Raw genomic sequence first — 16,205 nt, 5'->3', positions numbered from 1 at the left:
TGGTCTTTCTCTTTACAAATTAATAAGCATAATTGAGATGACGTGACAGACTTTTCAAATTTCAATTCCAAATTACAAAAACATTTTTGAAGCTTCTTCAGCTAAAACATGTTTCATTTCTCTGTAATCTTTTTTGTCTTAATTTGTAAGGTTAGGTTTTTTTCTTCTTCTTTATCCAAAGCATTATTCTTCTTCATCATCAAAGGTTCTTCCTTTACATCTTTTTCATCAAAGGTTAGGTTTTCTTGATTTGGTTTTCATATCTTCTAATGGAAAGAAGTATTTTTTCTTTTGTATGTGTGTAATAATAACATCCAAATTAATTCTTCTTCTACTTTGTTTAGAGATATACTCGGTCTTGTTGTTCTTAGTTTTTGGTTTAGTGTATGTATTTTTAGATTTTATGTATTTTTAATTTTTGGATTGAGTTTCTTCCTCTTTGTTATAACATATACCTATCCTTACCAATCCTTAGTTTTTGTTTGGGTTGAGTTTCTTTTGTGTCTGTGCAGGTAAGCATCAAGGGTTATATTTGTTATTTTTTTTTTGGATTTGTAATGTCACGGTTGGTTCAATTTGTATAGTTTTACTTATTTAATCATCATGTATTTTATGTTTTTGTTCTGAACTTAGGGGTTTGTTATATTTCGTTCAAAAAAGCTTTGGTTTGTGCTTGGTATGGATTTTGTGGATGAAAGTTTGAAACTTGTATGCAAGTTTTAACCAAGTTGACAGAGTGTCAGATTGTAATTGGAGTTTGTCACGATCCTGCACAGAAAAAAAATTACTTTTTACATTTTCCATGTTTATTTTGTTCTTATTTTGTTTATTTCTGTTATTTTTTTTTTGTTTATCTTGAAAGCTTTGATGGCTTTTCGATTATGGTTTCTGGATTAGTTGTGATTTATGGTTGAAATGCTAAATAAATGTTAGTTTTTTGTATTTTGGTTTGTTACATTCGAGGTAGGGCTTCTCTATTTTTTGTTTTGTGGTCTTTTGGTATATATTTCATAGTTTAGGGTTTGTTAATGTTAACTTTAAAGGGTTTAGAGATGAAGAATTGAAATTAATAGGTTAGATGTTCCTTAACATCATTTCTTTAACCTTTCAATTATTTATGCTTAGTGGTTGTATGTTTGATGAAAGTTTTTTTTATTGGTTCTTACGGTATGAGTTGAATATTGAAAACCAAAAACAAGTTAGATAATTTTTTATTATGTTTGCTACTGTGTCATTATTTGTTGGGATTTGCTGGAATTTTGTTTTAAGTTGTGGCAAGAACCATGCATCATTAAACTATTTTTGATTGAGAAATTGTTTTCCTTGTTTACGAATCATTTGGTTTTAGTTTTTCATTAAAAAATATGTCTATTTATTTTTTTCTAATTATCAACTATATGTGTTTTATTATAACTTTTTATTCTTACACTATTTTGCATTTGGATGATTCTAGACTTTTTAAAATAGGTTTATTTTATTTTAAATATATGTTAATGAAATAAATCAAATAGTTACATTGTTGTTATTGTTACCTTTATTATGACTTTTTTGGTGACATTATATTAATTAAATTCATATCATTCAAAGACATAATAATATTCCTATTATTAAGGGATATAACAAGGTTGTTATTATTTAGGGGTATAATCATATTCATATTATTCAAGAATATAATTAGACTCCAATGACTTGGGGATATTGATAATCTACTAAATATAAAATAATAGAGTTTGTATTCCATACCAAGCCTTAAAGATGGTTAACATTTTGTATTTGGAAAACTATTATTACGAGTTGGATATTGTAATATGTTTACAGGTTGTTTAAGTTTTTTTTTTTTGTTTAAATTGTTTTTTCTAACTACCTTTGACCACATTTTTCATTTTATTTTAGTTTGTTGTTCTCTTATTATATTCATAATATTTAGGTAATTTGTTATGTTTCTTCATTCTTTATGTTTACCATTTAACTTTTTTTTTCTATGTGCCTCTAAGTAGCTAGGGAGCCTACAAGATAGGGTAAGATGTTTGCATTTCTGAAACTAATATTACATATTGGATGTTCTTATGCGTTTATGATTTTTTTAAGTTTTTCATTTAAATTTGTTTTTTCTAATTACCTTTGAGTCATAAATTGTGTTTGAGAGTTAATTGCATTTTTAAATTACTTTTGTTGTAGTCACTTATCTTTTTATTATATTTTGTTATAAAATAAAGCTGATAATAAAGGAGAGAATAAAATATAATAGAAGGAAGAATAAACAATGAGAGAATAGGGAGCAACTCTTCTATGTATTATTAATGATAGGAGAATGTGCCTCGTTAAAACCTTACTAGGAACAACCCTTTGAGATAAAAAAACCTAGTGAAGGAAAAAGAGTACAACATTTTTTATTCTTTAATACAATATTGTTCATCACATATTCTATTTCTCCCTCTCATGTAAATTTACATAATTAAGGTGACAGAGTCCAAACTTGTGAATCATTTGCTTAAAAGTTCTTCTTGGCAAAACCTTTATAAATAGACCTGCCATATTTTCACATGAATGAATTTTTGGATATCTATATTATCCTTTCAATTGAACAATATACTATGTCTTCATATATGGTTGTTGATTTCCATCTTTGTCGGGGATAACCACAAGTTTCTTGCACATGATGAATTATAGACCTTAACCAAACATATTCACAACTTTCCTCAATATTCTATATGATTAGACGATGTTGCTACTATGGTTTGTTTCATATACATCATGAAACCATTGCGCTACCACATGTGAACAAACATCTTGTTTGTGATCAACCATTGAGACATTGTGAGAATATGTAAAATAACATGCATATACATAACCCATTAGGTCTGATTTTGAATCATTTGGATGGAATAAGCTCATATTCATAGTACCCTTAAGGTAACGAAATATATGTTTTACTCCAAACCATTTTCTTCTTGTAGTTGAAGAACTATATATTGCTTAACAAATTTATAGCAAATGCAATATCATATTGAGTATAATTAGCAAGATACATTAGTGTTTCTATGACACTAAGATATGGTGTTTCTGGACCAAGAAGATCTTCATCATTTTCTTGAGGTCTAAGAAGAGCATTTATCAACATCTAACGACCTCAAAACTATTAGAGTGCATAAAGAATGTGACTTGTCCATTTAGAACATTTTACGCACCTTAATTATATAAGCCTCTTGATGTATAAAAACATCTTTGTTTAAATACTCAATTTGTAATCTCAAAAAAAAATGTCTTTTCAAGATCCTTCATCTCAAATCCTTTTTTTAAGCAATCAATTGCCTTTGTAAGCTCATTAGGAGTTCTAACGATGTTTATGTCATTTTCATAAACAATAATTATGGAAAATTCATTTTTGGATCTTTATATAAATACAAGAACACATATGATCATTTCTATATTCTTCTTTTAATAAGTACTCAATAAGACGGTTTATGTCACACACATCCTGATTGCTTTAATCAATAAAAGGGCTTGTTCAATTTTATTGAATAACCCTCTTTAGAATTTGCCTTGTTGGGCAAATAAAATCCTTAAGAGATTTTTCATATAAATATGATTCTCAAGAGAACCTTACAAATAAGTTGTAACATCATCCATTAGATGTAAATGCAAACTTTGTTGTACAACTAGGGTAATCAAATATTGCAATGTTGTTGCATCCAATACTAGAGAATATGTCTTTTCACAAATCAATATAAGGTTTTGTGAAAAACCTTGAGCAACCACACTACAAAAAAAATATTATTTAATGGAGGTTATTTTTTCAATCTGTGGGGGTTTTCACCCTCTGCAAATTAATTTGTGGAGGTTTTCTAAACCTCCAAAATTAGAGTCGTCACAAACTATTTGCGGAGGTTTTGGACGACCCCTGGTATCCGAGTTATATTGTAGAGGTTGTTTTGTAGAGGGTTTTAACCTCTTCTATTTCCAAGTTATATTGTGGAGGTTGTTGTTTTAACCTCTTCTATTGGTGACTATTTTTTTGTGGAGATTTGAAACCTCCTTTATTTACAATTACACACATGCATTTATAATTTATTAATTTAATAAAATTATTTTTATAATAAAAAATAAATAAAATATATAAATTTGAAAAGTACACAAAAATGAACTAAAATTAATTTTATTGATGATTTGATAAAGTGTTAACAATTACAATATAAATATTAAAAAAGAAAATACTTCATGAAAAAAATATACACAAAAATCATATATATATATATATATATATATATATATATATTTTTTTTTTTTAAATTCCTTTTAAAAACATATAGTGTTTAACTAAGTGGTAAAGCATTTGCTTACTCCTTAAGGTCTTGAGATCAAACCCAATTGGCCATTTTTTATTTAGCACCATAATTAAATATTCACATTATGAAAAAAAAAATAACAGTTAACTCTCATGATCCCATAAATCCCACGTACATTCAAAAATGACTAAAGAAAGGCCAATAAAGTCAAATGAACCAAATTAGTAACCTGGCTTGCGTCGCAGTAAACTTTGGTAACCGTGATTCAACATTTTCAATGCCTAATCAATAGTCTATCTCAGCCAATAAAAATCAAGACTGAAATTTCTGCATGACTTGTGAATATTGCTTTGTCACTAATATATGTCAAAGTAAACTTGTACCAGATAATAGCTAAATAAGATTTAGTAAACTTCCATTTTCTCGAAGGCTTTGGTTAATTCACCCACCACATCTTCTCCAACCTACAAACATCACAAACAGAATCAATACAATAGTAACTGTCAGAAGCCTGCTCAATTAAAGAGTAGCAGAGAGGTGCAGAGAAAACTCGAAGGGATTCTTCATTGGAAAAGAGTTTGTATGATAAATTTGGAAACCATCAAAGGTCAGCATAATAATTCCAAAGTTAAAACACTATAACGCAAAAGCAATAGTGTATATGCTGACAGAGAAGAATACTCATGAATGTATCTGGATTATGCACCACAGTCATGCTCAGAACAAATGAGATACAATAAGAAAGAATAGCAATAAAAGGAAGATAGAATTGAATATAACAAAATCAAGGTAACGAGAATTACCGCATCCTCAATATTGAAACCCTTGGTCCACTTTATTAGAGTCCCAGATGAAATTGATGTTTGTCTCACTGGAAAAGAGAAGGTAAAACCCAGTTCCCTTTGTTTACCAGGGGCAGGGTGAAACTCTTCAGGCTCAGAACTAACAAACTTTGCAAGTTTATCAGCGATGAAATCAAACAGTTCCTGCAATCCCATGATAATTAATATATTAGAGAGAGTGGTTAGGCTCATTACTCTGACAGAATTTTTAACAGACTTACATGTGAGGAACTAGTCATCAAATGAGGAGGAATGGAAACTTCTTCAGACTCTAGGTTCACAACACCTTTCTCTTTCCCACCTAATTGCACACGAAGTGTTCTGAAGTTTGTGCCACCAAGGTCTAACGCATAAAAGAGTCCTTTCTCATCTCTGTAAACAATGCAACAGAGTAAAGAATGAATCAGAAAAGGAAGAAACCTTCAAGAGTTACAAATTCATATGACAAAATTCTTTTTCATCCATCAAAAAACACAGAAAAGCTCAGTCATTCAAACCCCCTCTTTTACCATATTTCCTTTAGAATGCCTAGAACACACACCACAAAAAGAAAAATGGAACCAATTTCTCCCATAATGTCACAGAATTACCTTATTTTCTTCTCCTATATAATGTTTAGGGAGAATTTCATCTTATCAGAGCAACAAAAGCACTCCAATTTAGCATGTCTGAGAGATAATTTTACCTTAATTTATGTCACCTCATTATTTTCTTCTCATACATACAAGAGCTAAATCAGAAGAAGTTTATCCAAACAATATGAAAAACCAAACAAGAACACACTAAGCCATCACCACCATGAACAACAACAGCAAAAAAACAGCCATGAAAACAGAGTGTAATCAAAGCAGAAAAAGTCAAATCCTGAGAAAAGGGGTTGTGGGATTGAAGAGAACAAACCCAGAAGGGAGATTATCGACGAAGGTAATCAACATCTTGAGCTTGCTGCCACCTTCAGAAGCAAGACCCGCGTGCATCTCAACGTCCATGGCATCAGCCACCTGTCTCAGCTTCGCAATTGGGGTCCCACACTGCTTCTCAAACTCCTTCACCATGGCCACCGCGAGACCCCACTTTCCGGAGCTCCTCATTCGGCGGCGCACCACCAACTCATGAAGGTGCAACTCACCGGAAAAATGACACAGTGGGCCATCAAGTGCGTGGTTAGAGGCGTGCCAGCAAGGACGCTACATTTGTCTGTTGCTCTGATCATAGTCTTCCAACAAAGTCTCCTTCAAACCAATTATGAATTGAAAGGATTGGACGGCCAAAAAGATAAGAAATCACAACATCATTAGGCCCCACCAGCCACCCCCACTCACCCTCAATTTCTGATTTTCTTTTATCATCCATCTTTACACTCACTGCATATAAATAATCCCCACACAACACATCATCATCACCACACAAGTTGGAGTAAAAGAGTGTGAGAGATAGAGTGAGCAAAAAAATGGAGGGAAAGGAGCAAGATGTTTCACTGGGAGCGAACAAATTCTCACCCATTGTTTCGAAACCATAACACCTCCAGAGTTTTCCCTTCCCTCCTCTTACTCCCACTCGCACTTGAGAGCTTCGTTTCAGAAAAGTCATACCGTGAAACTAATTACAAAAATCAATGTGGAAGCGGGAGAATGAGAATAGAATAAACCTTAACCCTAGAAATCTGCATCACACAAACGAGGCCGAAGAGGGACACTAAAACGTTCTCCCTATCATCGATTCCAACAGAAACGAAAATAGTGTGCAAGGCATTAAACTCACCAGGTGCATCTGAACTGTGGAGATCTTCGCATCATACATATTCGAGGAACAAGAAGAAAAAAATGAAAATATGAGGGGATTGAAGCGTGTCCTACGGTATAGTTGCGGAAGAATTAGGGTGAGAAATGACGGTGGTGAGGCCAAATTCAATAGTGGAGAGTTCTGATGCATTGGCCGTGGAGTATCGAAAATTAGGGTTCAGAACAAGGGAAGAGGAATGAATGAAAAAAATTGAAGGAAATAAAAAAGTATTTTAGAGATTTTGAAATAAGTCTAAAATGTTTTCAGAATAAACCTTTAAAACTTAATGAAAGTTAGAAAAACCTCCCTTAATTAAATTTATTCGTGGAGGTCCAACAAACCTCTGCTAAATAACCTCCTCTATTAACTGATTTTTTTGTAGTGCCAATGGTATTTTGTATTTAACAATTTCACCATTCTTTATTTGATTTTTGTGCAAAAATCCATATGTACCCGATGGGTTTCACACCTTTAGGTGTGCGAACCATAGGTCCAAAAACCTTTTGTTTAACAAGCAAAACTAATTATGCTTATTTGCATATTTTCATTTTGGCCAATCATGTCTTTGTCGACAATCTTCAATGATCATTGTTTATTGATCACCATTGTCATTCATATCATTCGTCGCTATATTATATGTAAAAGTTTCATCAATGTTGACTTAATTTTGGTTCCATATTATATGATTCATGACATAATTTATTGAGATCTCATCATTTTCAACAATTTCAGGTACTTGAGGTTCTTCTGGAACCGAATCATTAATTATGTCAAAAGATTCTTTTGGGATTTCAACCTTTTTGGCTAGGTCATCTTGCATTTTAGCTTCCTTTCTCATTCAAGAGTTTTTATCGTTGGAACCAATAGGCCTACCACGCTTCAAACGTGTCTTTAGAACTAACAAACCTACTATGTTTCAGGTGTGTTATGAATTAATATCAAATATACTCGAAGCATTAACAATTGGTATATATATGATTTGATTACCCTTTCTATCAATAAGAATATTTGGTAATTGATTAACTAATTTTGTAAATGAATTATCCTTTGAACTTCTAGTTCACATTCTTTTGTATGAGGATCAAGATTAGATAATGATAATTCATTCCAACCAATATTCTTTTCCAATTGTTTTCTTTCTCCCCCTAATGTTGGAAAAACTTATTCATCAAAGTGATAGTAAAAAAGTCAAATTGTAAATAAGTCTCTTGTTGGTATATCCAACATATATTCTCAATCGTCTCTAAGGACTCGCCAAGTCCTTTTTTATGGAGAAATTGAAACATATACACCACACTAAAAAATTCTTACATGAGAATATTAGGTCAATGACCAAAAACCAACTGCATAATAGAGTATTTGTGATAACTTATTGGCTTGATACAAATCAATAATGCAACATGCAAAATTGCATATCTCTAAGTATCCATTGGAAGATTAGCTCTCGTAAGTAATGGTCTTGCAACCAATTTTAGACGTTTTAGTATGACTTATCAAGTCTATTTTGAGTATCAACATGTGCTATTGGATCCTCAACTTCAATTCCAATTGATATACAATATTCATGAAAAACATGAGATGTAATTTCACAAGTATTATCAAAACAGTTTTCTAAATCGGATGATTTAGGAAGTGAGCTCTTAATTGTACTAATAACTTTGCAATTACTTGATTGCGAGTTGATAATAAACAAATATGTGATCATCTAGTTGATGCATCAATTAAAACCATGAAATATATAAATGTTCCACATAGTAGGTGTATTGGACCACAAATATCACCATGTATTCGTTCTAAAAATGAGATTGACTCATTTTTAATTTTTCTGGTGATGGTCTAATTATCAACTTTTGTGAACATATAGTACATGAGAACTCATTGGTCTGAAGAAGTTTCTTGACTCTTAAGTGGGTGTTAGCATGAGTTTTTCAACCTTTTTTTCGCATCATAATAGATCCAAGATGACCCAAATGATCATACCAAACAAGGAATTCATTTTGATTCGTAAACTTCTGGTTTACCATGACATGCATTTTAATTGTACTAATATATGCGTAGTACAAATCATCCAACTGATCATGTCAAACAAGACATTCATTTTGATTCGTAAACTTCTGGTTTACCATGACATGCATTTCAATTGTACTAATATACGTGTAGTACAAACCATAAGATAATGTTGATAATTTCTCCAATATACATTTTTTTTTCAACTCAATCGTAGAGATATAAAAATATTTCATATCTTTTTCATTGTTTGTCTCAATATAATATCCATTTAAACAAATATCCTTGAAACTTAATAAGTTTCTATTCAACTTCTTAGTAGAAGTATAATAGCTCTTCCAGAGCCTTCAAATATATTTGTAGTACTATAAATAATACTAACATTGATGTCTCGCATTACCAAACAAGAGAAAATTTTATTACTCTTGAGAATTGTATAAGTTATTACACTATTAATAAGACACATATCCTTTGGTACTGGTGCAAACCTTCATTTTTCATATAAACGTAAATATCAATATGAGATTTTTTTAACACTCTCATAACTAATGAGGTGATCAATGCTTCCATTTGCTTTAACAAAGAAAATAATAATATCAAGATGAGTAGCATCCATATGACCATAATCAGAATCACCATCTTCATAAGCAAAATGTGTTTCTATGTTATTCTCATTATTTGTAAGATGCTTTGGTGTACAATAAGTACAACTCAAATGGCCTTTACCACTGTAATGATAATATATACTTTCATCTTTTTGTCAATATTTTCACATTTTCCTTTTCCCTTTTTCACATTATTGTGCCACTTCTGGTGACAAAATGTGTCTTTGAAATTTATTTTATAACCATGTCCATAATCAATATCACGATCACGATCATGAAAATATATATCAAATGTTGTTGCATTCACTTTTGGGAATGGAGCAGAACCAATTGGACAGGTTCATGATTTTCTATCAAAAGCTCATTGCTTTGTTTAGCCATACAAAGGCATGAAATAAATTCATAATATTTATTGTTGCATTCACTTCATAGGAATGGAGCAAATTAGGCGAATCTCATGATTTTTCATCAAAAGTTTTATTGCTTTGTCTATCCAGCCATATATAGGCATGAAATAAATTCATAATATTTGTGAAATCTCTTTTCACAATATTTTTGTTGCATGACCAAATTAGTTTCTTAGATGTTTTATTTCTTTCTTTAATGGTATCCTAAGATCCATTGCATCTAAATGTATTTCAACATTTAAAATCCAATATAAGGAATTCTTCCTTGTAATATCAAGATGACAAATTCAAAATTTGTAAGTTTTGACATGTTTAAAATTAGTAATAATACTAGTAATAATCATCATAAACAAATAATAATAATCACTGTCATAATAAATAAAAATAATAAGACGGATATGAGAATTGATAAAGTCAAACAATTCTTATCAGAAGAAAAAGGATTAGAAGAAGCCTGGATTGAGACACGTAGAACATTATCGTTAGAGAGAAAAAACTTTCACTAGTCTTCAGAGTCCTCAATTGGGTGGAGCATCGTGTTGATAACGTGCTATAAATAAAGCTAATAATAAAGGAGAGAAGAAAATATAATAGAAGGAAGAATAAACAATGAGAGAATAGGGAGCAACTCTTCTGTATATTATTATTGATAGGAATGGTCCTATTTATAGATACAACATGTAATCCATAAAGGAAACAAATCAACTTAGTTAATACAAATATTTATATAAAAAGTAATGAATCATATGAGTAAATGTATCAAATCAATGGACAATCATTAATTCATAACATATTTATAGTTTTTGGGTATATTGTTATGTTTCTTGATTATTATTATCATTATTTTTTAACTTTTGTTTTCTCTAGGGACCTTTGAGCAATAACAAGACGTGGAATTTGTGTTCCATTGTAAGGTAAGATATGTGTATCTCACCAACAAATATAGGGTAAGATGTTTGCATTTCGAAAATCAATATTACATATTGGATATTCTTATGTGTTTATGATTTTTTTTTTTAAGTTTTTCGTTTAAATTTGTTTTTTCTAATTGCCTTTGAGTCATAAATTGTATTTGAGAGTTAATTGCATTTTTAAATTACTTTTGTTGTAGTCATTTATATTTTTGTTATATTTGTAGTTGTTGGGTATATTGTTATGTTTCTTGATTATTTTTTTTTTTTAACTTTTGTTTTCTCTAAGGATCTTTGAGCAATAACAAGACGTGGGAATTGTGTTCCATTGTAAGGTAAGATATTTGTATTTCACCCACAAATATTATGAGTTGAAAATGGCAATACTATGTATTTTTGTGTGTGTATGAAATGATTATCAATTCTTTAAGATTTTAGTTGAGATTTGTACGCATTTTTGTTTATTTGTCTTAAATGTTTCTAGATTTTTTTAGGTGCCTCTAAGCATTAATGAAGATAACATTTGTCTTCAATATTTTTTGTTTATTTGTCTTAAATGTTTCTAGATTCTTTAAAATTTTATGTTTAACTTTTTTATTATTAGGTATGTCTAAGCACAAGGGATAAAGCTTGTATTTAATTTCAAGTTTTAGAGATCGATAACCTTCATGATATAATAATTTTTTTGTATGTTGACATGATTATGGGTTGAATATTATAATATGTCCTTTAATTGTTTTGCTTAATTTATTTTTTCTAACTATCTATGAGAAGTTAATTGTGTTTTTAAATACTTTGATTGTGTTGATGAGACTCTTACAATCACAAGTTTAGAAAAAATGTAGTGATTGTTTGACTTAAGCTAGGATAAAATATGCAACAAGTAATCCGAGATCTATGTTATTATCCATTGTATGGTATGACATACTTGATTTTTGCAATGGGGTTATATGATTATCATGTCATTTAGTTAGTAATGCTTATAGAAACATGTTTCACCATATTTAGCTTATGAGATTCTTCTTCCCTGTTGAGGATGCACGAGACCCATCATTCATGCTTATTATTTAATGCATGTATATTGCACTTGTCTTTGAAATGATATTATGTATATGTATACTACTACATTACTTACATGTATTCCCTTTTTATCCCTTATTTTAATAGTAACAATCCTAACTGTTTACCTTTTGATGACAAAAATATGGTAGTTTTCTATCAGAAAATGTATATTCATATGTTGCTACAAAAGTCTAACAAACACCTCACTGAGTTCTTATGCTAAACTTTTGACGGCTGATAATATGACTATGCCTTTTCTATTCCACATAGGACAACAAAACAAACTTTTTCCTCCATTGGTATAACTTTAGCTATTTATATATAATTGTGCAAATACCTTCCCGTTTTAAGGCACCAAATGATAAAATAGATTTAGGTTTACGTACATAACTATCATGTTTGTTTACTTTATTATTAATTTCTCTAATTCATCTTCCCTTTGTTATTTATTTTTATTGTCTTTTTCTATTTATTAATAATACGAAATTTATTAAAATTGTGCTTATTTTATTGTTAGACCAAAATTCATGAATTTTGCAGAGGACAAATATGTTAATAATAAGTTGTTGAAGGATGTTGTAGCTAATTTTGCAGGGATTTATCTCACACATATTAATAATATTAGTAATACATGTCATGCCTCCTAAGTAGGATGACAAAATAAAGTAAGTTGTGTTCTTATGATATGTGTTTGTTGTAAGACTCGGGAAAATTAAATAAATAAAGAAATATTTATTTAATTTAAACGCAATTAAAGGAATCTTTATAGTAATTAATGCGAAGAATTCTGATACGGAGTAGTACTAGCTCAAGTGGTTGAAAATACTTGAATGTATTGAGAGGAATTGGGTTCGAGTCCTATGTATGCCATTAGTGAGTCCTATGTATGAACATGAATTGCTTGAATGCTTGTGTAATTGTTTGGTAATTGTGTGTTTGAACCTTGACTTAGGCAAAATAGGTTTCTTTTTGCCTAACTCCTTTTTAGCATGAATGAAAAGAGTCAGAAACCCTAGCCGCCTTGAGGAGCAGATGGAAGGGCTGGGAAACGTAATGGTAATAGCTCTTGAATGACAATTAAACTCATTTTAATTAATTTTAAGAGAGCATGCGGGAGTTTTTTCGGGAGAGGATCAAAGTGAAGGTAATTCCTTTGCTGAAGAAATAATCCTCAAAGCACATTGGAGCAGGGAATCTAGGTAAGGGGAGCTAACTAGTCTAATCTTTTAAAATGGCCAATTTTTAAGTTTTGTGGGATTTAATTACGAAATAAAGGATATATTTATATTATGCTTCAGAATTTTCTATTGTAATGGTGATTTCGTATGATGATTTTTTATTAGATATTAAGCCTGTGATTGATGAATTTTAGTAATGCGAAATTTATTATAACATGAATGTGTTGTTCGAAATTAGGTTTTGCTCATGGCTTGGGACATTAGAGGGACCCACGACATGCTTTGATTTCTTTTCTTTTTGTTTCATAATGCAAACAAGCAATCCACTTTAACTTGTTTTAATATTATTTGATGCACATATTTCCTTTTTTATGGGACTTTTGTACATTGTAGAGTGGTGCAGTGCACTCCTTAAGTGCTTACGTTTTGCGTTTGTGATACGTTTTGCATGGCTTATTGTGTTTGTCCTAGTTTGGGATATGCTTGATATTGTGATGAGCGGGTAGGTTCATGACTGATGATGAACACATGATAATATGAGCAGGGAGGTTCATATTATGATGCTCTCGTGTAAGGATACGAGCGAGGAGGTTCGTATGTTCCGTGGTCAAACTTGAGGGTTGTTGCAAGCGAAGAGGTTCGTAGCTGTTGGATCACGTGTGTTCGACTATGGGCGGGGAGGTCCGTAGAGTTGGACTACGAGCGGGGAGGTTCGTAGAGTTGGACCACGGGCGGGTAGGTTCGTGGAAGCATTGTAATCCCTAAGACCAGCTTGAGTATGTACCTTGTATAGTGCAGTGTGCTTTTCTTAATTTTTGTTTTGATATTATGATGTGAGACTTGGACTAAGAGATACTAATTATGTCATAAGCGGGTAGGTTCATGGCTGGTGGTGAACACATGATGATATGAGCGGGGAGGTTCATATCTTGATGCTCTCGTGTGTGGATATGAGCGGGGAGGTTCGTATGTTCCATGCTCACACTTGAGAGCTGTTGCGAGCGAGGAGGTTCGTAGCTGGTAGATCATGTGTGTTGGACTACGAGCGGGAAGGTCCGTAGAGTTGGACTACGAGCGAGGAGGTTCGTAGAGGTAGGACCATCAGCGGGCAGGTTCGTGGAAGCATCATATATCCTGAGTCCATGGTCAATTATTTGTGTGACTTGCAAGTTTAAAAACCTTGGGGTAATAAGGTCTTGGTAAAGAATTATCTAGAATAAAATAGTTGGGTGTATCTTGATTTTATTAATTTATATGTTAACTATTTATGAGCTCACCATTTCTGTGTGTGGCGATGATCATGTGACTTTTCACATGGGAGCATATGACGTTCCAGGTGATGTTGGTGAGGCATAGACCCGGAAAGGGTGTAACACCCTAGATGGATATTACTTGATAAAATAAATTTTTTATTGAAATTCAAGATAGTAAATAAGATTCCTAAACGCGGGAAAATTTAAAACTTTATCATTGTAGTTATATTACGATGTGACATCATTATTATAAGCTCATAGTCGAGAAAAGCTTCATAAAGTTTATTACAATGTCTGAAATTAAAATATAAAGTAAATCATCCCCTAGTCTTCCCCGCTCAATCCCTATGCATCAGCACGCTCACCTGGATTCATATATGCTCCCACGTGACAAGTCACGTGATCATCGCCAAAAACAAACATAAAGGGTGAGTTGAGAAAGAAAAATAATAGAATCAATGAAATAATAAGAATTAACCCTCACCCAATCTATCTTATCCAATTTTAGTTTATTAACTCTATTATAACATCATACCCCAATCTCATAACCTTTATGAGAAAGATCCATTCACAACCTTGGTCCTTAGGGATTATCATGCTTCCACGAACCTACCCATTTGTGGTCCAGCTCTACAGACCTCTCCGTCAGTAGACCAACTTTACGAACCTGCCTGCTTATAGTCCAACATGCGTGAACACCTATTATGAACCTCCCCGCTTATAGCAGCCTCAAGTGTGAGCACGAAATATACGAACCTCCTCACTCGTATCCCCACACAAGAGTACAACAGATACAAAACTCCCCGCCCGTATCAATCACGCATCTCAAATCTCCGTTACGAACCTTCCTGCTCGTAACTAATCCAGCATATCCCTGATCAAGCCATCAAACCCATCCATGAAAATCCATTTGCAATGGACCTCTGCCTCTACACTATCACTTGCCGCGGTATAAGCGCCGCCAAGCACCAGACACTTCCAAACCCAGCGATTTATGACTATCACATACATCTTATTTTAATTTAAAGTATATTCACTTATCCAATTACGTGAATCTCACTTCTTATCAAAAGGTAGCACTCCTAACTACCAATTATATTATTTTACTTTTCTCATATATACATAAATTCAATATGTAAATTATTCCATTATCAAAACATCACAAGAAAATAAAAACCTAAATACCCAACTACATGTGACAAATACTTAATAAAACATGCCTTTGTAAATTTTCTTATGCTACCACATAAAAAATTTACTAAACACTAATCCTAAACATCAAAACCACAATTTCATATTAATCCCCTTAATTGTATATTTATGAGTAGAGATGTCAATGTGAGCCGGAACCCGTGAGCCAACCCGGCTCACCACGGGTTCGAGCCGGGTTGGGTTGGAAATTTTTTTTTTTGTGATAATGGGTCAAAATGGGTTGAGCTCACTTAACCCACGGGTTATGCGGGTTCGAGTCGGGTTATGGTGAGCTGACCCACCAACCCACCTATATTTAAAAAAACCTAATTTAATAAAATTAATTATTTAAAATTAATATTTTTCACAATCTGAACAAAATTTAGACAATCCCTAATTCATTTCATTTTCACGCAGGCGCAATTCCCTTTCTCTATTCCTTTCCCTTTCCCTGTCGCGATGGTGCCATAGGTGGTGGTTGTCGGTGGTTCTTTGGCGGCGGTGGTCGACGTTGGGTGGCGGCCGTTCGGTGGTGGTCGAGCTGAGGAAAAATGCAATCCCCAACCAACCTAGTCCTCTTCTCATTTTCAATTTCAACCCACACAGCGCAGTTCCCTTCCCTCTCAGTCGTGTCCGTCGCGGTGGTGCCCACAGGTGGTGGTCGTCGGTCGTTCTTTGGCG

At 32.3% G+C, this 16,205-nt stretch overlaps 1 protein-coding gene across 4 annotated transcripts; it reads right to left on the bottom strand.

Moving 5' to 3' along the window:
• Nucleotides 1-4,442: 4,442 nt before the first annotated feature.
• Nucleotides 4,443-7,146, bottom strand: LOC114183155 (hexokinase-1-like). Of its 4 annotated transcripts, none has more exons than XM_028070066.1 (6): nt 6,890-7,146; nt 6,628-6,727; nt 6,029-6,492; nt 5,350-5,500; nt 5,090-5,272; nt 4,443-4,750 (listed from the first exon to the last, which is right to left on the bottom strand). In XM_028070066.1, the coding sequence occupies exons 3-6, from the start codon at nt 6,217-6,219 to the stop codon at nt 4,691-4,693; spliced, it is 585 nt and encodes a 194-aa protein (XP_027925867.1). In that variant the 5' UTR covers nt 6,220-6,492; nt 6,628-6,727; nt 6,890-7,146; the 3' UTR covers nt 4,443-4,690. The 4 variants fall into 4 exon arrangements, with proteins under 4 accessions (XP_027925867.1, XP_027925868.1, XP_027925869.1 ...); XM_028070067.1 differs by having other exon boundaries at nt 6,628-6,698; nt 6,890-7,135; XM_028070068.1 differs by lacking the exon at nt 6,628-6,727 and having other exon boundaries at nt 6,890-7,135.
• Between the last annotated feature and the right edge of the window lie 9,059 nt (nt 7,147-16,205).

This window comes from Vigna unguiculata, chromosome 5 (genome assembly GCF_004118075.2).
Source record: "Vigna unguiculata cultivar IT97K-499-35 chromosome 5, ASM411807v1, whole genome shotgun sequence".
Taxonomy (NCBI): Eukaryota; Viridiplantae; Streptophyta; class Magnoliopsida; order Fabales; family Fabaceae; genus Vigna; species Vigna unguiculata.
The sequence above is the reverse complement of the archived record's forward strand: the minus strand, read 5'-3'. Positions and strand labels throughout refer to the sequence as shown.